General features: G+C 44.8%; 1 protein-coding gene across 1 annotated transcript in view; it reads right to left on the reverse strand.

Moving 5' to 3' along the window:
• Positions 1-25,514, reverse strand: part of eif3s10 (eukaryotic translation initiation factor 3, subunit 10 (theta)) — a 66,809-nt gene that overhangs the window by 5,847 nt on the left and 35,448 nt on the right. The window contains exons 10-18 of the mRNA XM_063072063.1: positions 24,085-24,201; positions 21,078-21,263; positions 11,761-12,108; positions 11,056-11,160; positions 3,228-3,341; positions 2,965-3,087; positions 2,642-2,795; positions 2,385-2,569; positions 1,513-1,610 (exon numbers count right to left, since the gene is read on the reverse strand). Of these exons, the coding sequence (XP_062928133.1) occupies positions 1,513-1,610; positions 2,385-2,569; positions 2,642-2,795; positions 2,965-3,087; positions 3,228-3,341; positions 11,056-11,160; positions 11,761-12,108; positions 21,078-21,263; positions 24,085-24,201 (1,430 nt within the window). The remainder of the gene's footprint in view (positions 1-1,512; positions 1,611-2,384; positions 2,570-2,641; positions 2,796-2,964; positions 3,088-3,227; positions 3,342-11,055; positions 11,161-11,760; positions 12,109-21,077; positions 21,264-24,084; positions 24,202-25,514) is intronic.

The raw sequence follows: 25,514 nt of genomic DNA on the forward strand, positions 1-25,514 counted from the left end.
CCACTGCTGCTCTGCTGTCTTTCCCGCCAGTGTCTCTTTCCAGTCAATTTTGGCCAGTTCCTCTCTCATGCCACTGTAATTTTCTTTACTCCACTGAAATACCGACACATCAGATTTCGGCTTCTCTTTTTCTAATTTCACAGTGAACTCAATCATGTTATGATCACTGCCTCCTAAGGGTTCCTTCACCTCAATCTCTCCAATCACCTCCAACCAAAATAAAGGGAATTGAGACAAATTTTTGATGAGAGATATTGATGGAATTGATAGGAAGGCCTTAACAATCAGAGATGATGGTGTACTTGTTTATTTAATACAGAATATACACACATTTTGCATAGTGATTAACACCATTTCACAGTTCTAGTTCAATCTTGACCCAAGGGAGTTGACGGAAATGAGAGAATGACAGGATTAGTATTACTGGTCATAAACATGGTGTGCCAATGATCCTGTTTCTGTGCTACTATCTATAAATATAGATATAATATTAAAATCAAAGCATCAGGCTACTGCTTGCAAGGAGATTGGGATACAAAACTAAAGAAGCCTTACTGAAATTGCACAGAATTTTGGCAGTCTCTCATATACAATACTACTTGTAGTCGTGGTCTCTCTACCCAGATAAGGTAACAGTTGTCATGTAGCTTACAAACAGATTCATTAAATTGATTCCAAATAGGAAAAGATGATGAATTGAGTGTGTACTCATTGCTATTTAGAAGAATTCAAACATTAAGATCTTTGAGGAACTGACACAGTAGACGCTGAGTGGCTGCTTATTATTCCATCTATAAAAATGGGACAGAGCAGTAGGACAAGAGATCGGTGATTTAGAACTCAGAAGTGGAGCTGTCTACATAGAGGGCTACAAATGTTATACTCACAAAGCTGAGATCAATGGATATTGTATCTTAAGGTAAATAAATCAGGCAAAAAAAACCAGGAAAAATGCTGAACAATTCCACAGGTCAAGGGAAATTTACTGGGAGAAACAGAACTAAAAGGTCATTGATCTGATATATTAACTGTTTCCCTCTTTACAGTTCTTGCCTGACTACTTTAATACCCCCAGCATTTTGTTTTTATTTCAGATTCCTAGCATCTGGAGTTTGCTGGTCTTCAATTATAAGACATGGAGACTGGTTGTAAATGTGGATGTAATGCAGGACTAATCTCAAAAAACCTTGCACATTCTTCTCATATTGTCAGTAACAACACATAATTAAACAGTCTGGGAAAAAGCAGGTAGTTGAACTTCAACTTTTAAAGGTATTTCAACAGATTACATTTGTAATTCAATGCCCAAAAAAGCCACAAGGAAAATTTTTTAAGTTACTGAAAAAGTCAAGGGTAATACTTTAAAGACAAAATGTAATTGGTCACAGAAGAAGATTAATTGGATAATATTTTAAAGAACACACACACACAGCTAAACACTTTGAGGACTTTTTCAATGATATGCAATTTGATAACTCGGTTACAAATCACAATTTTAATAGAACTACATACGCATCAGTTCCACCACGTCTCCACTCAGAGTCTCTCTCTGCACGGGTATCTCTCCAGCTATCTCGTTCACCATCTCTGTCACTCCAGCGATGTAAATCCTGATAAGAGTATGTAACTGTCATTATTGATGAATTGCAGTTTCCTTTCAAAATAAAGATATTTTCTTTGAAATTCATTAATTTCAATTCTAATCATTCTTGAGCAGAATCCTATCGTAACATTGACAGTTCAAAATTAACCAGCTTTCCACTAAGAAGCTTAAAATTGAGGATTATAGTCTCCAAGTTGATTTAAAAACCAATGGAGCGAAGTTTTTAACTACTGCAAAAATGTGAAAGTTTTAACAATAATCTAGGGTTATTAATTCGTATATTGAACCTTACATCTTTCTAATGAGCACAAACAATTCCCCAAGTCAGCCAAACAGCAACCTTAAGTGCCTTCGCATAGATGGCAAATTTCTTTTCATCAAAACACTCCAACATGCTTTGACAGTCTAAGCAACATGATCTTCCTCCGTGCACTCCCCCACCCCAACCTTCAGATTCACCAATGATATAATCCTAACAGACCTGACATGTGATTCCACGCTAAATTTTTGGAAATCTCCATCTGAAATGTTTCATGACTGCAAATCTGAGGCTTGCATATGCGATTGTCAAGTTTGATTCCATTCAAATGGATAAATACAGACTGTTCCCATTAGAACCCAAGAGACATGTACAATCTTGATCAACAAGAAAATAGATATCACACGTTTTGAACTCTTAGGAGTTTCATCTTCTGTTGCTATAGCACAAGTAGCAACAATCTGTTCTCAATTTCTGAAAGATAACAGCGAACAAATAAAGATTTTAAATTGGAGCCACTACCTTTCTCCTAAGCTGATCGTCAGCAAGTTTTCTTTCTTCTTCTTTACGACGTTCTCGTTCTTCAATTTCCATCTCTCTCTGGCGGCGTTTCCTTTCAGTTTCTTCCAACTTTCTTAGTTTTTCCTGGTATTCTCGTTCTTCTGCTTCCCGTTTCTCACGCTCAGTACGTTCCCTTTCTTCTCGTTCTACATCAAGAAACTCAATTAGAATTCATGCTTTACCATAATAGGTTTGACTCGTATGATATAAATTCAAACCTTTTTTAAGCTTTTCCTCTTCCAGCCTCTGAGCTTCTTCTGCTTTTTCTATATAATAAATCCTGCGTCTTTCCTCCTTACGTTGTCGCTTGCGTTCCTCTAAGCGCAGGTGCCGTTCCTCATTGAGCTTCTCCTGGAAATTCTTCAGTTTTTCCTTTTCCGGGAAAAGCAAAACACAAAATAAGGAAATAAAATCTATAAACCAGTCACAGAGTAATAATTTGATCAGTTCATTGCTGAAAAGTTGCATACAGAAAACATCAACTCTACAAAGATGTTAAATATCTACCAACGTGAAATTGCAACATGAAAAAATAACAGACCTCATACACAGTGCGGCGTGAAGCCATGAGCTTGGCCAGGAACAATTCTCGATCATCTAACATTCTTGACATTCGATTCTTGTGCTCCAGTGCCTTCTCACGCTCTACTTTCATATTGGTGATCTGTAAATAAGAACTTTATACTTCAACTATGTACAAATGCACTTTAGTCACTTCAATCTCACTGGACTCTAAATTACAACATGAACACAAAATTTACTGGTGAAATAATAATTGAAGTGTTTTAAAATTATATTACCCACCCTTTCTTCCTCTTGAAGTTCCCACAATTCCATGTCTTTTATTCGCTGTTCCTCAAAAGACTTCTTGAGCAAAGGTATTTCTTCTAATCTTTTAGCTCTTTCATAAAAATCAATCTGTACAAACAAAAACAAACTAAACTGAAGCACGTACCAGCAATTTTCAAATGCAATCAACAATTTTAAATCGTGCTCCCCAAATTACAGGAAATTAACATATATTACATCATAAATTTAAAATTCTAGTAGCTATTTGGATAAATTTAACCAAGTTCCTCAAAATCACCTTGGGCAGATAAGACCATAAAATATAGGAGCAGAAGCCATTCGGCCCATCAAGTCTGCTCCACCATTCAATCATGGGCAAATCCAATTCTTCCAGTCATCCCCACTCCCCTGCCTTCTCATCATACCCTTTGATGCCCTGGCTAATCAAGAAACTATCACTGCCTTAAATGCACCCAATGACTTGGCCTCCACAGCCATTCATGGCAACAAATTCCAGATTTCCATCCTCTGACTAAAGTAATTACTCCGCATCTCTAGAGCTGCCAGATATTCCTCATACAGTAAGCCTTTCATTGCTGGAATCATTCTCACGAGTCTTCTCTGAACCTTGCCCAATCTCAGTACATCCTTTCTAAAATAAGGAGCCCAAACCTGCACATAATACTCCGTGTGGTCTCATGAGTGGCTTATAGAGCCTCAACATCACATCCCTGCTCTTATATTCTCTACCTCTAGAAAGGAATGCCAACGTTGCATTCGCCTTCTTCACAACCGATTCAACCTGGAAGTTAACGTTTAGGATATTCTGCACAAGGACTCCCAAGTCCCTTTGCATCTCTGCATTTTGAATTCTCTCCCCATATAAATAATAGTCTGCCCGTTTATTTCTTCCACCAAAGTGCATGACTATACACTTGCCAACACTGTATTTCATTTGCCACTTCTTTGCCCATTCCCCTAAACTATCTAGGTCTCTCTGCAGCCTCTGTTTCCTCAACACTACCCGCTCCTCCACCTATCTTTGTATCATCAGCAAATTTAGCCACAAATCCATTAATCCCATAGTCCAAATCATTGACATACATCGTAAAAAAAACAGCGGTCCCAACACCAACCCCTGTGGAACTCCACTGGTAACCGGCAGCCAGCCAGAATAGAATCTATTTATTCCCACTCTCTGTTTTTTGCCGACCAGCCAATGTTCCAGCCATTCTAGTAACTCCCCTGTAATTCCATGGGCTCTTATCTTGCTAACAGCCTCATGTGCGGCACCTTGACAAAGGCCTTCTGAAAATCCAAACATCTACTGCATCTCCTTTGTCTACCCTGCTTGCAATTACCTCAAAAATTGAAGTAGGTTCGTCAGGCAGGATTTTCTTTTCAAGAAACCATGCTGGCTTTGGCATGTGCCTCTAGGTACTCCAGAATCTCATTCCCAACAATCAATTCCAACAACTTCCTAACCACTGATGTCAGGCTAACAGGTCTACAGTTTCCTTTCTGCTGCCTCTCACCCTTCTTAAATAGCGGAGTAACATTTGCAATTTTCCAGTCATCCAGTACAAGGCCAGAATCTATCGATTTCTGGAAGATCATTATTAATGCCTCTGCAATCTCTCCAGCTACTTCCTTCAGAACCCAAGGGTGCATTCCATCAGGTCCAGGAGATCTATCCACCCTCAAACCATTAAGCTTCCTGAGCACGTTCTCAGTTGTAATTTTAACTGCACATACTTCACTCCCCTGATACTCTTGAATGTCCGGTATACTGCAGATGTCTGTGAAGACTGATGCAAAAATATGCATTCACTTCCTCTGCCATCTTTATGTCATTCATTACAATATCTCCAGCGTCATTTTCTATTGGTCCTATATCTACCCTCAACAATCTTTTACCCTTTATTGATCATCTGGATAGTCAGAGGCTTTTTCCCAGGGCTGAAATGGCTAACACGAGAGGGCACAGTTTTAAGGTGCTTGGAAGTAGGTACAGAGGAGATGTGAGGGTTCAGTTGTGTCCTTTTTTTTTTAAAACGCAGAGAGTGGTGAGTGCGTGGAATGGGCTGCCGGCGACGGTGCTGGAGGCGGAGTATGATAGGGTCTTTTAAGAAACTCCTGGATAGGTACAGGGAGCTTAGAAAAATAGAGGGCTATGGGTAACCGTAGGCAATTGCTAAAGTACGTACACATTCGGCACAGCATTGTGGGCCGAAGGACCTGTATTGTGCTGTAGTTTCTCTATATTTCTATGTTTTATATACTTGAAAAAGCTTTTAGCATTTTCTTTGATATCAGTCGCTAACTTCCTTTCATAATTCATCTTTTCCTTCCTAATGACCTTCTTAGTTTCCTTCTGCAAGTTTTTAAAAGCTTCCCAATCCTCTATCTTCCCTCTACCTTTGCTTCCTTGTATGTCCTCTCTTTTGCTTTTACTTTGGCTCTGACTTCACATGTCAGCCACGGTAATGTCCTTCCATTTGAAAATTTCATCTTATTTGGAATATATCCGTCTTGTACTTCACTCATTTTTCACAGAGCTCCAGCTATTGATGCTCTGCTGTCCTTCCTGCTTGTGTCCCTTTCCAGACAACTATGGCCAGTTCCCCTTGAATGCCACTGTAATTTCCTTTATTCCACTAAAATACCAACACATTGGAATTTAGCTTCTCCCTCTCAAATTTCAAAGTGAACTCGAACATACTGTGATCCTTAAGGGATCTTTAACCGTAAGCTCTAATCACCTCCGGATCATTGCACAATACCCAATCCCCTAGTGGGCTCAACAACAAGCTGTTCTAAAAAGCCATCCCTTTGACATTTTACAAATTCTCTCTCTAGGTCCAGTACTGGCCTAGTTTTCCCAATCCACTTTCACGCTTAACATTTCTAATAGACTACAAATGGGAGATGTTTACCTATGACTTCTTGTAGTTTTGAGTTTTTAATCTATTAAAACTATTAAGCAGAGTCAGATTTTAGTTAATATCTCCAATACACAAATTCACACTTTTTCATTCTCATGGCACAATGCAAGACTTTCTCACCATTGCCAAGTGAATTTCTCTTTACATGTCATTATATAGATTTATAATCTCATTCCTTCTTCAAGGAGTATTGATCATTCAAAGGCCAAAAGGCAGAGTACTTTCATCTATGATGTTTACTTTCCAGGTAAGAATGATCTTCTGCAAATCCCCACAATCTCTTATACCTTAGCTAAATCTGTATCCTGTGGCGACCCACTTTCTACACAGGGGAACCGGCTCACAAAATGGCGCGCGCATCGGCAGAGAGGCCAACCCCAAAATGGCACTGGGCCATCTTCTTCACCAGCGAGGGGAGAAAGCCCGCACGCGGGAAGAGACTTTTGTAATGCACCTCTGACGTCATTTCCACCCGGAGAGGGCAGGGACGGAACTGCATAAAAGCCAGTTTGAATAAACGAGTCTCCAGTGCAATGTACAGACTGCGTGTTGTTATTTCTAGCTCTGTGTGTAGCACATCGCTATATTGGTGACCCCGACAGTCCAAACGGGATTTGGACCAAAGATGATCAACTCTTCATCTGTACATGCAGTTTCACTAAAACTGCCAACTTTCTGGTTTGACCAAGCAGAAGCCCAGTTCCAGATTCGGCAGGTATCTTCTGATTCCACGTTACTATTACGTGGTGAGTTCCCTTGACCAGGAGACAGCCGTGCAGGTTGAGGATTTCATACAGTCACCCCCGGAAGACGGCAAATATGCAGCATTCAAAGCGCTGCTCATAGTGACCTTTGGCCTGTCAAGGCGTGAGCGAGGTGCCCGCTTGCTGCACCTGGACAGTTTGGGAGACGAGATTTATGAACGAGATGCTGTCCCTGGCTGAAAGACAAGCCCTGCCTCATGTTTGAGCAGGCGTCCCGAGAGCAACAGCCCGAGGACATGCATCTGCTTCTGGCCGACGCAGATTTCAGTGACCCCCGGAAGGTCGCGGCCCGGGCAGACATGCTGTGGAATGCCAAGAGGGAGAGCGGGGTGTCCGTCGATAGATTACCAAGCTACGTGCCCAACAGCAAGCCAGACCAGGCCTGGCAACGGAGCGCACACAACCCAGAGGCAGGAGTGAGGAGGCCAATGAACAGTGGTGTTTCTACCACCAGCAATGGGGCACAGAAGCCCACCGCTGTCACCCGCCCTGCAAGTTCCCGGGAAATGCCAGGGCCAGCCGCCGCTAATGACTACAGCGGCTGGCCACCAGGACAGCCTCTTGTACGTCTGGGACAAACAGTCAGGACGCCGCTTCTTGGTTGACACCGGAGCGGAAATCAGCGTCTTACCCCCAACGGGGTACGACACCCACAACAGGGAGCCGGGACCCACCCTGAGGGCCACAAACAGCAGCACGATACAGACCTACAGCACCCGCACAGTACCGCTGCACTTTGGCACCAGCCAGTTCATGTGGGACTTCACATTGGCCGCCGTGGCCCAACCACTCCTGGGGGCAGACTTCTTGCGAGCTCACAGCCTGCTGGTCGACTTGCAAGGGAAAAGACTGGTCCATGCCAAGACTTTCCAGACGTTCTCCCTGGGTGAAGCCAAGTTGCCAGCCCCACACCTGGACTCCATCACACTGTCCGACAACGAATTCACCAGAATCCTGGTGGACTTTCCATCGGTTCTGGCACCGCAGTTCACAGCAGCCATGCCCAGACACGGAGTACAGCACCACATTCCAACTCAGGGACCACCCCTCCACGCCCGTGCACAAAGGCTCCCCCCGGACAGGCTCCACCTGGCGAAGGAGTTCAAGAGGATGGAGGAATTGGGGATCGTACGGCAGTCTGACAGCCCATGGGCCTCCCCACTGCACATGGTGCCCAAAGCAGCCGGGGCTGGAGACCATGCAGCAACTACCGCAGATTGAACCGAGGCTACAACTCCAGACCGCTACCCCATGCCGCACATACAGGACTTTGCAGCAAACCTGCACGGGGCAAGCATCTTTTCCAAAGTAGACCTCGTCCGGGGATACCATCAAATCCCAGTACACCCTGAAGACATCCCCAAAACAGCACTCATCACCCCGTTCGGCGTGTTCGAATTCCTCCGAACGTCGTTCGGCCTGAAGAATGCCGCAGATGTTCCAGCGGCTAATGGATGTGGTGGGACGCGACCTGGACTTTGCATTCACCTATTTGGACGACATCCTCATAGCCAGCAGCAGTCATCAGGAGCATCCTCCGCCAGCTCTACTCCCGCCTGAGTGATTTCGGCCTCACAATCAACCCAGCCAAATGCCAGTTCAGACTCAACACCATCGACTTCCTTTGCCACAGGATTACCAAAGACGGGTCAACACCTCTGCCCACCAAGGTAGAAGCGATCCACCACTTCGCCCAGCCCAACACAGTCAAAGGCCTGCTGGAGTTCGTTGGTATGGTGAACTACTACCAACGCTTCCTCCCCCCAGCAGCCCGTATCATGCGCCCTTTGTTCACCCCGATGTCAGGTAAAGGCAAGGACATTACTTGGGACGAAGAGGCCGCGGCCCCTTTTGTTAAAGCTAAGGAAGCCTTGGCAGATCCCGAGATGCTGGTGGACCCCAGAAAGGACGTTCCGACCGCCCTCACAGTGGATGCATCCAACACAGCAGTTGGTGGGGTGCTGGAGCAACTCATCAAGGGGCACTGGCAACCCCTGGCATTCTTCAGCAGACACCTACGGCCACCCGAACTCAAGTACAATGCCTTCGACCGGGAGCTGTTGGCACTATATCTGGCAATCCAGCATTTCAGGTACTTCAAGGCAGGCCGTTTACTGCATTCACAGACCACAAACCGTTGACCTTCGCGTTCACGAAGGTGTCCGATCCTTGGTCGGCCGCCAGCAGCGACATCTGTCCTACATCTCCGAGTACACGACGACATCCGGCATATCTCGGGAAAGGACAACGTTGTGGCGTATGCACTCTCCAGAACAGCTATCCAGGCCCTGTCCCAGGGGGTGGGCTATGCAGCACTGGCGCAGGCACAGCAGGCAGACGACAAGATGCCCAGCTACAGGACCGCAGTCTCGGGTTTGCAGCTGCCAGACTTCCTCGTAGGCCCAGATGAGAGGACCCGCATGTGTGACGTGGCTACCGGCCAACCTCGCCCCATCATCCCGGCAGCCTGGCGGCGGCAAGTTTCTAACTCCATACATGGCTTGGCGCACCCATCTATCAGGACAACCATCTAGATGGTCTCCAGCAAGTTCGTGTGGCACAGAGTTCGCAAACAGGTCAGCGAATGGGCCAAAACATGCACGCAGTGCCAAACAGCCAAGGTGCAGCGGCACACCAAAGCCCCGCCGCAGCAGTTCGAACCCACCCGTCGGAGGTTCGACCACATTCGTGTGGATATCGTGGGGCCCCTGCCAGTGTCACGAGGAGCGCGGTACCTCCTATGGTAGACCAGTTCCCAAGATGGACAGAGGCGGTCCTGCTCACTGACACCACCGCTGATTCCTGCACCCGAGCGCTGATTGCAACCTGGGTTGCACGCTTCAGGATACCAACCCACATTACCTCCGACAAAGGCGCCCAGTTCACCACCAGCCTGTTGGGAACACAGCTACACCACACAACTGCCTACCACCCACAGTCGAACAGACTAGTGGAACGCTTCCACCGTCACTTGAAGTCAGCTCTCATGGCCCGCCTGAAAGGGCCTAACTGGGTGGACGAGCTTCCCTGGGTCCTGCTTGGAATCTGCACAGCGCCCAAAGAGGATCTGCACACCTCGTCGGCCGAGCTGGTGTACGGCGCACCCCTGGTCGTCCCAGGAGAGTTCATACCAGCCCCAAAGGGGCAAGAGGAAGAACCCGCAGCAATCCTGGACAGACTACGTGAAAGGCTCGGCAACCTGGCCCCCGTACCAACTTCACAGCACAGACAGATCCTGACCTACATACCCAAAGACCTACAGAACTGTAAGTTTGTATTTGTACGAAGAGGCACACTCCGGGCACCGCAACAGTGGCCCTACGAGGGGCTGTTTAAGGTGATCAGGAACAACGGGTCCACGTACGTTCTGGACATTGGGGGGGGAAAGAGGTGGTTTTCACGGTGGACCAACTCAAACTGGCCCATGTGGACTTGGCACAGTCGGTTGAGGTTCAGGCACCATGGCGCAGAGGCAGACCTCCCAAACAGAGACTGATCCAGACTGTGGACACTGGGGGACGTATCGTCGGTTCGGGGGGGGGGGGGGGAATGTGGCAACCCACTTTCTACACAAGCGAACCGGCTCACAAAATGGCACGCGTGTCGGCAGCGAGGCCAGCCCCCGCACAGCAAGAGGCTTTTGTAATGCACCTCTGACGTCATTTCCGCCCAGGGAGGGTGGGAACGGAATTGCATAAAAGCCAGTGCCACAAAGTTTGAATAAACGAGTCTCGAGTGCAACTTACAGACTGCGCGTGGTTATTTCTAGCTCTGTGTGTAGCACATCGCTACAATCCTCTATTTTTATTCATCTCTGATAAATGGAAGTTCCATGAGGGTATCCCTTAACCCCTTGTTCCAGGAAAAACAAACCCAGCATCTCCTGTCCCTCCCCCATAATTGAAAAGGCTACTGGTTTCAGGCATCACTCTCCCCCATTGCCAAACAATTTTTTGGATCCAAATTTCCAACTTGCTCTAGATCCCACAGGCTCCAACCTTTTTGTACTTGTCTGCCTTGTGGGACCTTATCAAAGGCCTTAATGAAATCTATGTAAATCAGTGCCACATTCCACAGTCATGAAGTCTCAAGTAAATATCATCATTTTCTTTTACCACAATTATGTCCGCTTACCTTTTTTTCCTGATTTTTCAGACGTTCTTGAAGTTCCTTCTTTTCTTTCTCCAGTTGTTCAACCTGCTTAGCCATTATGAAATCCGGATCCAATTCTTCAAGGTCCTGTGCAGTAATGTGATCATACATCATGCAGCAAAACATTAAAAAATGCCTCACATGCACAGTACATTTTACATGACCATCAAGTTGCAAACAGAGTACAGAGAAAGTTAGGTCATGAATACAAAACTTCACATCAAAGTTGGACCACTACCTTAAAAAAATTCCCAAACCTATTCCCCAAAGAATAGCAATGCAAGGAAATTAGTTTAAAATCTACAAGGAAGGAATAAGAATTTTATTTTAAACAAAGATTACAACTCAAAGTACTTCATTGATTGGAATGTCCTGAAGTTGCCAGACAATAAGCACAACTCTTATATTAAAGGTTTGTATAGCATTGAGTATTCTTACTCAAATGTTAGAGTTAAACCAAAAGTCACTTTGGATCATTACCACCACAAATAGCCAAAGCAAAATTATGAATGCTTACACAGGGAAGCAAAATAACCAAGGGCGAAGAGGGTATAGATCAGCAAGGATAAATGGGAGGGTACACAAGTCGTAAAATGCACCTGGGCTAGTTTAGTCCAATGTCCCATTTACACAGTGCTCAATATGTAAAATTATTGGAAAATGTAAGCATGTAGAGCAGCATCTCACCTCAATGTCAATATCTTTAAATGCCTTAGCACCCAGTTCAGTTTTTTTGATTTGCTCCAACCGTTCCCGTACATGCTTCCGCTTGATGTTTTCATGTTCTTGCATGAGGCGCTCTTTCTCTCTCTCCTGAGCTTCTTGACGTAAACGTTCTTCTTCAGCTTTACGAACTTTCTGAAGCTCTGCTTCTCGCAGTTCCATTTCTTCCTTCTCCCGCTGAACATTCAGACTTTCCAAGCGCTCCTTTCGCTCTTCGATAGTTTGACGACGGGCAAGGATACGCTGATGTTCCTTCCTAGCATTCTTCAAGTAAGCACTGACAGCCTGCTGGTGCTGTTCCTCCTTCTCACTCTTAATGCAAGAAACACAAACAAGAAAAGGTACATTTATCAATGTTAAAGTTCACAGAACAGTATAAACTCCTGATACTTAATGTGAACACAGAAGGCAAAACTCCTGACGAGGCGGAGTTTCTGGATTTCAGGTGGAATAATTTTGAGGTGACACAGTTTAAGCATCCAGGAGCCATGGAGGGTTGGGGAGGGGAGGAAGAAATGTAGTAGACAGATCATCTCACAATTTCTGATACAAATTGTGCCTTTAGCTCTAAAAAACTAGCTAACATGTTATTTAAAAGGATCTTTGACCAAATGATCTCACGTTTGATAAGGCACAAGACATAGGAGCAACATTAGGCCATTTGGCCCACTGAGTCTTCTCCACTATTCCATCATGGCTAATCTAGACCATAGGAGTAGGAGCAGAATTAAGCCATTCAGCCCATTCAATCTGCTCTGCCATTCCATCGTGGCTGATCCCAGATCCGACTCAACCCCTACATCTGCCTTCTCGTCGTTACTTTTGATGCCCTGACCATTCAGTAAACCATCAACTTCCACTTTAAATATACCCATGGATTTGGCCTCCACAGCAGTCTGCAGCAGAGCATTCCATAGATTCACTACTCTCTGGCTAAAAAAATTCCTAAGGGGTCACCCCTCAAAACTGAGGATGTGCCCTCTAGTTCCGGACATCCTCAAAGAAAACATTCTCTCCATATCCACCTCATCTAGTCCTTTCAACGTTCAGTAGGTTTCAAGGAAAAAACCCTGCATTCTTCTAAATTTCAGTTCACCATTTGGTCCAGGTGACACTTCATTCAGTTTCCCCAAGAACCTTCTCTCTAATTATGGTAACTTCACACACTTCATGAACACTGACACCTGGAGCTTTAACCCTACTGCTAGTGTTTTCCAGAGAAGACTGGTGCAAAATATTCAGTCAGTTCGTCAGCCATTTCATTCTCCCCCATTATTACCTCTCCAGCATCGTTTTCCAGTGGTACAATATCCACTCTCATCTCTCTTCTACACTTTATGTATCTGAAGAAACTCTGGGTATCCTTTTTATTATTGGCTAGCTTATTTTCGTATTGCACCTTTATCTTCTTAATGACTTTTTTAGTTGCCTTCTGTTGGCTTTTAAAAGCTTCTCAAACCTCTAATTTTCACTATTATACAAGACCACAAGATCTAGGCGCAGGATCATTTTGCCCATCAAGTCTGCTCTGCCATTCAATCATGGCCGATCCTTTTTCTACTCCTCAACCCCATTCCCTGACCTTCTCCTGGTAATCTTTGATGCCGTGTCCAATCAAGTACCTATCAATCTCTACCTTAAATACACCCAACAACTTGGCCTCCACAGATGCCTGTGGTAACAAATTCTACAAATTCACCACCCTCTGGCTGAAGAAATTTCTCCACATCAGCTTTCAATGGACGCCTCTCTATCCTGAGGTTGTTCCATCTTGTCCTAGACTCCTCCACCATGAGAAACATTCTTTCCACATCTACTCTGTCTAGGCCTTTCAACATTGGAAAGGTTTCAATGAAATCCACCCTCATCCTTCTAGACCTAGAACCATCAAACGTTCCTCGTATGATAACCCTTTCACTCCTGGGATCATCCTTATGAAGCACCTCTGGACCCTCTCCAATGCCAGCACATCTTTTCTTAGATGAGTTGCCCAAAACTGTTCACAATACTCAGGGTACAACCTCACTAGTGCTTTATAAAGACTCAGCATCACACCCCTGCTCTTGTATTCAAGAGCTCTTGAAATAAATGCTAACATTGCATTTGCCTTCCTCACCAACTACTCAACCTGCAAGTTAACCTTCAGGGTGTTCTGCACTAGGACTCCCAGGTACTTTGCATCTCAGATTTTTGGAATTTCTCCCGGTTTAGATTATAGTCTGCACATTTTATTCCTACCACCAAAATGCATCATAATGCATTTTCCACCATATTTTATTTGCCACTTTCTTGCCCATTTTCCTGATCTGTCCAAGTCCCTCTGCAGCCTATTTTCTCAACACCACCTGCCCCTCCAACCAATCTTCGTATCATCTGCAAACCTGACAACAAAGCCATCTATTCCATGATCGAAATCATTGATATACAGCATAAAGTGGTCCCAACACCGACTCCTGCGGAACACCACTAGTTAATGGCAGCCAACCAGAAAAGGATCCTTTTATTCCCACTCACTGCCTCCTATAAATCAGCTTATGCTCTAACTATATTAGTAATTTTCCTGTAATACCATGGATTCTTAACTTGGTAAACAGCCTCATGTGTGGCACCTTGTCAAAGGCCTGCTCAAGGTCCAAATATGCAACATCCACTGCATCTCCTTTATCTATCCTACCTGTAATCTCCTCAAAGAACTCCAATACGTTCGTCAGGATTTTCCCTGAAACCATGTTGACTTTGTCCCATCCTGTCCTGTGTCACCAAGTAATCCATAACCTCATCCTTAATAATTGACTCCAACGTCTTCCCAACCACTGAGCTCAGGCTAATTTTTCTATAATTTCCTTCCTGCGGCTTTCCTCCTTTCTTAGAAAGGAGAGTGATATTTGCAATTTTCTAGTCCTCTGGCACCATGCAAGAGTCTAATGATTTTTCAAAGATCATTGCTAATGCCTCCACAATCTCTACTGCTACTCTTTCAGAACCCTCGGGTGCAGTTCATCTGGTCCGGGTGACATGTGTACCCTTTGGCCTTTCAGCTTTTTCAGCACCTTCTCTCTTGTAACAGGGACTGCACCCACCTCTCTTCCTTCACACCCTTCAACATCTGGCACAATGCTAGTGTCTTCCGCAGTTAAGACTGATGCAAAATACTCATTTAGTTTATCTGCCATCTCACTGTCCCCGTTATTATTTCTCTGGCCCCATTTTCTAGCGGTCCTATATCCACTCTCATCACTTTTTTCTTAACATATTGAAAAAGCCTTTAACTTTGGTATTATTTGCTAGCTTGCTTTCATATTTCATCTTTTCCATTCTAATGATTCTTTGTTGCTCTCTGTGGGTTTTTAAAAAGCTTCCCAATCCTCTATCTTTCCACTAATTTTTGCTTTGTTGTATGCCCTCTCTTTTGTTTTTACATTAGTTTTGACTTCCCTTGTCAGCCACAGTTGAACTATTTTGCCATCTGAGTATTCATTTTTGGAATACATATATCTTGCACCTTCGTCATTGTTCCCAGAAACTCACACCATTGCTGCTCTGCTGACATCCCTGCCAGCAGCTCCTTCTAATTTACTTTGGCCAACTATTTTCTCATACCACTATAATTTCCTTTGCTCCACTGAAATACTACATCATCAGATTTTATTTTCTATCAAATTTCAAGTTGAACACAATCATATTGTGATCATAGTCCCCTAAGGGTTCTTTCATCTTAAGCTCCCTGATCACCTCTGATTCATTACATAACACCTAATCCAGTATAGCTGATCTCCTAGTAGGCTCAACAACAAACTGCTCTAAGAAGCCATCTCATAGGCCTTCAACAAACTCACTCTCTTGAAATCCATTACCAACCTAATTTTCCCAATCAACCTGCAAGTTAAAATCTCCCATGGATATAACATTGCCCTTTTGACACACCTTTTTTTTAATTTCTTATTGAAATCTGTGGTCCACATCACAGCTACTGTTGAGAGACCTATATATAACTGCCATCAGGGTCCTTTTACCCTTGCACTTTCTTAACTCAACCCACAAGGATTCAACATCTTCCAATCCCATGTCACAGATTTCTAGTAATTTGATGCCATTGTTTACCAGCAGAGCCACACCACCTCCTCTGCCTCTGATACAAAGTGTAACCTTTATAGCTCCCACTATAACCACCCTTCAGCCATGATTCAGTGATGGCCACACCTGACCATCTGTAATAGTGCAATAAAATCATCCACCTTTATTTCTTATACTTTGTGGATTGAGAGTACACTGAGTACTTTTTTGCTACCCTTTTTGATTTTTCATCCTAATGCACTGATACTCAAACAACAGGAATTCTGCAGATGCTGGAAATTCAAGCAACACACATTAAAGTTGCTGGTGAACGCAGCAGGCCAGGCAGCATCTCTAGGAAGAGGTACAGTCGACGTTTCAGGCTGAGACCCTTCGTCAGGACTAACTGAAGGAAGAGTGAGTAAGAGATTTGAAAGTGGGAGGGGGAGGGGGAGATCCAAAATGATAGGAGAAGACAGGAGGGGGAGGGATGGAGCCAAGAGCTGGACAGGTGATTAGCAAAAGGGATACGAGAGGATCATGGGACAGGAGGTCCGGGAAGAAAGATGGGGTGGGGGGGGGGGAGGAGAACCCAGAGGATGGGCAAGGGGTATAGTCAGAGGGACAGAGGGAGAAAAAGGAGAGTGAGAGAAAGAATGTGTGTATAAAAATAAATAACGGATGGGGTACGAGAGGGAGGTGGGGCATTAGCAGCAGTTAGAGAAGTCGATGTTCATGCCATCAGGTTGGAGGCTACCCAGACGGAATATAAGGTGGTGTTCCTCCAACCTGAGTGTGGCTTCATCTTTACAGTAGAGGAGGCCGTGGATAGACATGTCAGAATGGGAATGGGATGTGGAATTAAAATGTGTGGCCACTGGGAGATCCTGCTTTCTCTGGCGGACAGAGCGTAGATGTTCAGCAAAGCAGTCTCCCAGTCTGCGTCGGGTCTCGCCAATATACAGAAGGCCACATCGAGAGCTATGGGCACCCGTATGGGTCCTAGCTATGCCTGCCTTTTTGTTGGCTTTGTGGAAAAATCTATGTTCCGTGCCTATTCTGGTATCTGTCCCCCACTTTTCCTTTGCTACATCGACGACTGCATTGGCGCTGCTTCCTGCACGCATGCTGAGCTCATTGACTTTATTAACTTTGCCTCCAACTTTCACCCTGCCCTCAAGTTTACCTGGTACATTTCCGACACCTCCCTCCCCTTCCTAGATCTTTCTGTCTCTGTCTCTGGAGACAGCTTATCCACTGATGTCTACTATAAGCCTAATGACTCTCACAGCTATCTGGACTATTCCTCTTCTCACCCTGTCTCTTGCAAAAATACCATCCCCTTCTTGCAATTCCTCCGTCTCAGCCGCATCTGCTCTCAGGATGAGGCTTTTCATTCCAGGACGAGGGAGATGTCCTCCTTTTTTAAAGAAAGGGGCTTCCCTTCCTCCACTATCAACTCTGCTCTCAAATGCATCTCCCCCATTCCACGTACATCTGCTCTCACTCCATCCTCCCCCCACCCCACTAGGAATAGGGTTCCCCTGGTCCTCACCTACCACCCCACCAGCCTCCAGGTCCCGCCACCTCCAACGGGATCCCACCACTAAGCACAACTTTCCCTCCCCTCCTCTCTCTGCTTTCCACAGGGATCGCTCCCTATGCGACTCCCTTGTCCATTCACCCCCCCCCCCATCCCACCCCACTGATCTCCCTCCTGGCACTTATCCTTGTAAGCGGAGCAAGTGCTACACATGCCCTTACACTTCCTCCCTCACTACCATTCAGGGCCCCAGACAGTTCTTCCAAGTGAGGCGACACTTCACCTGTGAGTCGGCTGGGGTGATATACTGCGTCCAGTGCTCCCGGTGTGGTCTTCTATATATTGGCGAGAGCCGACGTAGACTGGGAGACCGCTTTGCTGAACACCTACGTTCTGTCTGCCAAAGAAAGCAGGATCTCCCAGTAGCCACACATTTTAATTCCACATCCCATTCCCATTCTGACATGTCTGTCCACGGCCTCCTCTACTGTAAAGATGAAGCCACACTCAGGTTGGAGGAACACCACCTTATATTTCGTCTGGGTAGCCTCCAACCTGATGGCATAAACATCAACTTCTCTAACTTCCGCTAATGCCCTACCTCCCCCTCGTACCCCATCCGTTATTTATTTTTATACACACATTCTTTCTCTCACTCTCCTTTTTCTCCCTCTGTCCCTCTGACTATACCCCTCGCCCATCCTCTTGGTTCACCCCCCCCCTTTGTCTTTCTCCCTGGGCCTCCTGTCCCATGATCCTCTCGTATCCCTTTTGCTAATCACCTGTCCAGCTCTTGGCTCCATCCCTCCCCCTCCTGTCTTCTCCTATCATTTTGGATCTCCCCCTCCCACTTTCAAATCTCTTACTATCTCTTCCTTCAGTTAGTCCTGACGAAGGGTCTCAGCCTGAAATGTCGACTGTACCTCTTCCTAGAGATGCTGCCTGGCCTGCTGCGTTCACCAGCAACTTTGATGGGTGTTGCACTGATACTCGCCCTGCTGGCTGCAACTTTATCCTTTCATCTGCCTGCCCTTCCTGATAATCTGACTGCATGTTATCTTTGCTTTTTTACCATCCGTCGTAACCCAAGTCCCTTCATTCCAGTTCCCACCCCCTTGCCAAATTAGTTTAGACTCTTCCTAACAGCTCTAACAAACCTGCCCACATTAATATTGGTCCCCCTCTGGTTCAGGTGCAACCAGTCCCTTTTATGCAGCTAATACCTTCCCCAGAAGCGATCCCAGTGATCCACAAACCTGAAGCTCTACCACCTGCACCAGCTGCTCAGCCATGCAATTTTCTACCCTCACTGGCACGTGGCACAGATAGCAATGCAGAAAATACTATCCTGCAGGTCCTGCTTCTCAGCTTTCTGCCTAGCTCTCTAAACTCTCTCATAACGACCTCATTGCTTTTCCTTTCTATGTCACTGGTACCAATATATACCAAGACAGCTGGTGCTCTCCCTCTCTCTCCAAAATGCTGTGGATGTGATCTGAAACATCTCTGACCCTGGCATCTGGAAGGCAACATACCATCCCAGTATCCCATTCACATCCACAGAATCTCCTGCCTATTGAGGTCCCCTATCACTACTGCTCCCCTATTCTCTCCCTTTACTTTCTGTCCACAGACCCATGCTCAATGCTAGTAACCTGGTCTCCATAGCATACATCCGGGAGGCCATCCCCCACAAACGTACCCAAGAAGGTATACTTATTTTTGAGGGTAATGGCCACAGGGGTGCTCTGCGCTAACTGCCTATTTACATTTCCATTTTTCCTGAGTCTCCCAGCTACTCGCCTCCTGCAACTTCGGGATGACTACTTCGCTGTAACTTTGATCGATTATCTCCTCACGCTCCCATATAAGCAGAAGGTCATCCATCTGCTGTTCTAGATCCCAACACTGTCTTGAAGGAGCTGCGGCTGGATGCACTTCACACAGATGTAGTTACCTAGGAGAAAACCGGCATGAAGAACACACAACAGCCATTTAGTGCACCAAGTACAGCAAAAGAGAGCGAGAAAAAAAACAAGGGAATCTTAACAGAACAACATACACAAAATGCTGAATGAACTTAGCAGGCCAGGCAGTACCCATGGAAGCAAGTACAGTCGAATTTTCAGACCAAAATCCTTCAGCAGGACTGGGCTACTCCGGCATTTTGTGTGTTGCTCAGATTTCTAGCAGCTGCAGATCTCCTCTTGTTTGGAATCTTAACAGAGATCCTCTCTTTGGCTTTTATGTCAGCTTTGACTTCTCGTTAACTATGATTCTATCATCTTTCCTTTCGAATACTTCTTCCCCTTCAGGAGGTACAAATACTGTGCCTTCCAAATTGCTTTCAGAAATTCCAGCCGTTGCTGCTCTGCCACCATCCACGCCAGTGGTTTTATCCAATCAATTCCTCTAATTCCCTTTATAGTCATACTTTATTGATCCCGGGGGAAATTGGTTTTCGTTAGTTGCACCATAAATAATAAATAGTAATAGAACCATAAATAGTTAAGTAGTAATATGTAAATTATGCCAGTAAATTATGAAATAAGTCCAGGACCAGCCTATCGGCATAGGGTGTCTGACCCTCCAAGGGAGGAGTTGTAAAGTTTGATGGCCACAGGCAGGAATGACTTCCTATGACGCTCTGTGCTGCATCTTGGAGGAATGAGTCTCTGTGCCCACCCAGTACATTATGTAGTGGATGGGAGACATTGACCAAGATGGCATGCAACTTAGACAGCATCCTCTTTTCAGACACCACCGTCAGAGAGTCCAGTTCCATCCCCACAACATCACTGGCCTTCCGAATAAGTTTGTTGATTCTGTTGGTGTCTACTACCCTCAGCCTGCTGCCCCAGCACACAACAGCAAACATGATAGCACTGGCCACCACAGACTCATAGAACATCCTCAGCATTGTCCAGCAGATGTTAAAGGACCTCAGTCTCCTCAGGAAGTAGAGACGGCTCTGACCCTTCTTGTAGACAGCCTCAGTGTTCAGTTCAGTTTATTGTCAATTCGTATCCCCAGGTATTTGTAATCCTCCACTATGTCCACACTGACCCCCTGGATGGAAACAGGGGTCACCGGTACCTTAGTTCTCCTCAGGTCTACCACCAGCTCCTTAGTCTTTTTCACATTAAGCTGCAGATAATTCTGCTCACACCATGTGACAAAGTTTCCTACAGTAGCCCTGTACTCAACCTCATCTCCCTTGCTGATGCATCCAACCATGGCAGAATCATCCGAAAACTTCTGAAGATGACAAGACTCTGCGCAGTAGTTGAAGTCCGAGGTGTAAATGGTGAAGAGAAAGGGAGACAAGACAGTCCCCTGTGGAGCCCCAGTGCTGCTGATCACTCTGTCGGACACACAGTGTTGCAAGCACACGTACTGTGGTCTGCCAGTCCGGTAATCAAGAATCCATGACACCAGGGGAGCATTCACCTGCATCGCTGTCAGCTTCTCCCCCAGCAGAGCAGGGCGGATGGTGTTGAACGCACTGGAGAGGTCAAAAAACATGACCCTCACAGTGCTCGCTGGCTTGTCCAGTGGGCGTAGACACGGTTCAGCAGGTATACCACTGTAATACTGATACATCCGATTTTAGCTTTTCAAATTTCAGAGCAAATTTGATTATTTTATGATCACTTACTTGATCACTATGATATGAAGTACTTACAAGCAAATGTGCTGGCTTAACAACTTGTATAGCTCTGGCTAATGCAGCAGACATTGCAGTGAGCTGGCTTCTAATTTGCTCCGAGGGCATTGGCTGCAAGAAGGGACCCACTGGTGAATCTTCTCGTGGAGAATAGTTAAGATCAGTGCCAAAACTCAAAGTACGGGTAGAGTGATCTATGCGAACCTAGAAAGGGGGAGGAAAAAATATCAGAGAACGGTTTCCCTTCTTAAAAGTATTCAAGTAATACTGGATGGCATAACTTTTTAAATCCAGTGTGGTTTTAATAATTTAAGCTTTTCATGACAATTGTACATTTTCCTGAGCATTCTGCCAATCTCCTGTTTTCCATGGATGAGCAAAAATCATGGGATAGGTATCAAGAATAGTTTTTGTTGATATTCCATTAAAATGACACCTAGATAAATGTGAATATTCTGCTCCAGTTACACAAATTACCCATTTACAATTTCTGTTTAAATTAAGCTACAAGCAGATTGAAAATTAAAGTTACTCAGTAAGCAGTTGTTTGGAATCATATTAACTGAAAGGAACCTATTGCAAGAGATCAACACAAATTTATATAAATTGATCAGTACAAATCCAAATTATTTTTCAGAGGTACTGTATCACCAACAGAAAAAATTTCAATTGATTTCCAATGTGCAAAAACAGTAACTGTTTTGAAGAGGAACAAATAATTCCAGACTTGTATATTACACTCCAACCTAAAAACTAAAGTCAATATTTGAAATCTAACAGATTACGAACATACAGTGGCATGCAAAAGTTCGGGCACCCCGGTCAAAATTTCTGTTACTGTGAATAGCTAAGCAAGTAAAAGATGACTTGATTTCCAAAAGGCATAAAGTTAAGGATGACACATTTCTTTAATATTTTAAGATTACTTTTTTATTTCCATCTTTTAGTTTCAAAATAACAAAAAAGGAAAAGTGCTGAAGCAAAAGTTTAGGCGCCCTGCATGGTCAGGACTTAGTAACACCCCCTTTGGTAAGTATCACAGCTTGTAAATGCTTTCTGTAGCCAGCTAAGTCTTTCAATTCTTGCTTGGGGGATTTTCGCCCATTCTTCCTTGCAAAAGCCTTCTAGTTCTGTGAGATTGTTGGGCCATCTTTCATGCACTGCTCTTTTGAGGTCTATCCTCAGATTCTTGATGATGTTTAGGTCGGGGACTGTGAGGGCCATGGCAAAACCTTCAGCTTGTGCCTCTTAAGGTAGTCCATTGTGGATTTTGAGGTGTGTTTAGGATCATTATCCTGTTGTAGAAGCCATCCTCTTTTCATCTTCAGCTTTTTTTTTTAAACAGACGGTGTGATATTTGCTTCCAGAAGTTGCTGGTATTTAATTGAATTCATTCTTCCCTCTACCAGTGAAATGTTCCCCGTGCCACTGGCTGCAACACAAGCCCAAAGCATGATCCATCCACCCATGCTTAACAGTTGGAGAGGTGTTCTTTTCATGAAATTCTGCACCCTTTTTTCTCCAAACAGACCCTTGCTCATTGCAGCCAAAAAGTTCTATTTTAACTTCATCAGTCACAGGACTTGTTTCCAAAATGCATCAGGCTTGTTTAGATGTTCCTTTGCAAACTTCTGATGCTGAATTTTGTGCTGAGGACACAGGAAAGGTTTTCTTCTGATGACTCTTCCACGAAGGTCATATTTGTGCAGGTGTTGCTGCACAGTAGAACAATGCACCACCACTCCACAGTCTGCTAAATCTTCCTGAAGGTCTTTTGCAATCAAACAGGGGTTTTGATTTGCCTTTCTAGCAATCCTACGAGCAGTTCTCTCAGAAAGTTTTCTTGGTCTTCCAGACCTCAACTTGACCTCCACCGTTCCTGTTAACTGCCATTTCTTAATTACATTACGAACTGAGGAAATGGCTACCTGAAAACACTTTGCCATCTTCTTATAGCCTTCGCCTGCTTTGTGGGCATCATTTATTTTAATTTTCAGAGTGCTAGGCAGCTGCTCAGAGGAGCCCATGGCTGCTGATTGTTGGGACAAGGTTTGAGGAGTCAGAGTATTTATAAAGCTTTGAAATTTGCATCACCTGGCCTTTCCTAACGATGACTGTGAACAAGCCATAGCCCTAACAAGCTTATTAAGGTCTGAGACCTTGGTAAAAGTTATCTGAGAGCTCAAATCTCTTGGGGTGCCCAAACTTCTGCATGGTGTTCCTTTCCTTTTTTTCTCTCTAAAATTGTACAAAACAAAAATAATACACTAATCTGCTTCATCTTTAACTTTATGACTTTTGGAGATCAGTTCATCTTCCACTCACTTAACTATTCAGTAGCAGACATTTTGACCGGGGTGCCCAAACTTTTGCATGCCACTGTAACTGCACCAATCAATATGTTTTGGCTCCAAGGGTAGTCATAGCCGAAGGGTGGTAGTGGGGACGAGCTCCCACTGCTAAACAAATGCTCTTCATGGCATGCGTCTCAAACAGCCTCTGACAACCAAGTCTAACTCCTGGCCTTCACGTGTGGCATCGTTCTTACGCCCAGCGGAGCTGTTCTCACTGATAGAATGGGCAAAGAAGGACCACTGGCGCCTTAAAACCAGTTGCTCCAGGCAGATGGGGTTCGTTAACCATGGATGGTAGCTCATCTTGGAGAGGGAAAATTCCGTTTTCAAACCTCCACTTCCTTGCAGCTATATCTGTTCACGGGAGAGACTTTGGAAGTAAACCCCGAGGAAAAATCCGGAGTCGGAGTCCCAAAGGCGGCTGACTGCTGCACAGCAACTCCTGCGATGCTGCTGGCACCAAACTGTATCGACTTTCGTCGTTCCTTTGGACCTGTCGTCAGCATGGGGGGGGGAGGGTCCCACTGCATGGGCAACAGACGGATCTCCATATCAACTCTACCCTGGCTTGCGCCCTGAAGAAGCCACTCCCAGTGACTACCAGAGGCGCAGTGCCGATGGTTGACCACGACCGACAGAGGCCACACAATATGTGTAGCTGCTGGGATTACCTGCAAATCACAGTGTCTAGCAGCATCAACAATAGCACGCTCCAACTGGAAAGTATCAGCAAATGGAACCAAGGAAGCCAATCGCGTAAACTCAATACTCTGATATATTTGGGCAACCTGTGGCAAGCAAAAAATATCAAAATCAAACAGAATTAGGTAAAAGCTTTTTGCCATGTGTTATGCTTTGACTAACATTCAACTGGTTACAGCCAGATATTGTTTTTAAAATGAGGTACCTGATATTTACTTAGTATGAATTTGGAGTGTATTCCACTGCCATTTGATCCAAGGGACAAGTTGAAGATCCAAAATATTAAAACTTTTGAGACACGCTGCAGCTCACATACAGTTCAATGGTAGTATCAGCCTAGTCACATATCTATATAATATGCACTGTACAATGATACAAACTATTTTTAAAAACATATACCTGCAACCTCATCATCAGGCTCGGATACAAACTCAGCCCATTAGCTGACTGCTAACAACCACATGACTCAGCAGTGAGAACGTCACCTTTCATAAACATGTATGTCTCGGATTGGTATGATTTGGGTCCAACCAAATAGAAATGTCGTGATGTTCCAATTAAAGAAACCTCGATTAGAGCGAATGCTATGCGAATACTACCCATACACAATTATGTTGGCAAGAAATAACAATTGTACACTGGATAAAATTATAAAGAAAGTATATTTACCAATTTCAGCTTTATCAGTTAATAGGAAAAAAAAATTAAAAGGGTCCACTACAGTTTAACCAGTCCACTGTACACATAACTGTTGGAGCTATTCAGGGCTGTATCATTTACTCACGTGCTGGACCCACGGTCTGCATGGAAGCACCCACCACACCCAACTTCCCTCGAAGTCCATGTCAAACACCCTAGCTCTCCCTCCTCAGAGCCATTCATCTGCACAAAGCACTTCTTGCGACGGGGACTCTCCTCCCAACAGCATTCTGCGGCATCCCGCTCCACAGCCCCCGTCAAGAGACCCAAAGCCAGACTGCTATCTTTCAGAAAACTCTTCCGCACAGCTCTCTTGAACCTTCTCTCACATCCCACAATTCTGACTGGCTGACTCACATTCCCAAGTTGGACAACATGGGTGCTTATATCAGCCGAAGCTAAAAGTCACTTTCCAGCATGGTACACCGCCTTTTACAGGAAACTGCTAACATAAACTAACTCACAGCCTAGCAGTAGAAATCTCAACCAGGGAATTACATACTCAAAGGATATTTATTTAAATGACCATCATGTCAACAAGTTGCAGCCTGCTATTCTTAATGTATGGAGGGGACTGGCAGTTATGGCAATGTAATCAAGCCATCAGCTAATTAACCTCCATCTTTACTTTAGCACACTAAAATTATCACTGCTCTCAAAGACAGATAGCAAGATATCAAAATGTGCTGCCAGAGGAACT

This window comes from Mobula hypostoma, chromosome 19 (assembly GCF_963921235.1).
Source record: "Mobula hypostoma chromosome 19, sMobHyp1.1, whole genome shotgun sequence".
Taxonomy (NCBI): Eukaryota; Metazoa; Chordata; class Chondrichthyes; order Myliobatiformes; family Myliobatidae; genus Mobula; species Mobula hypostoma.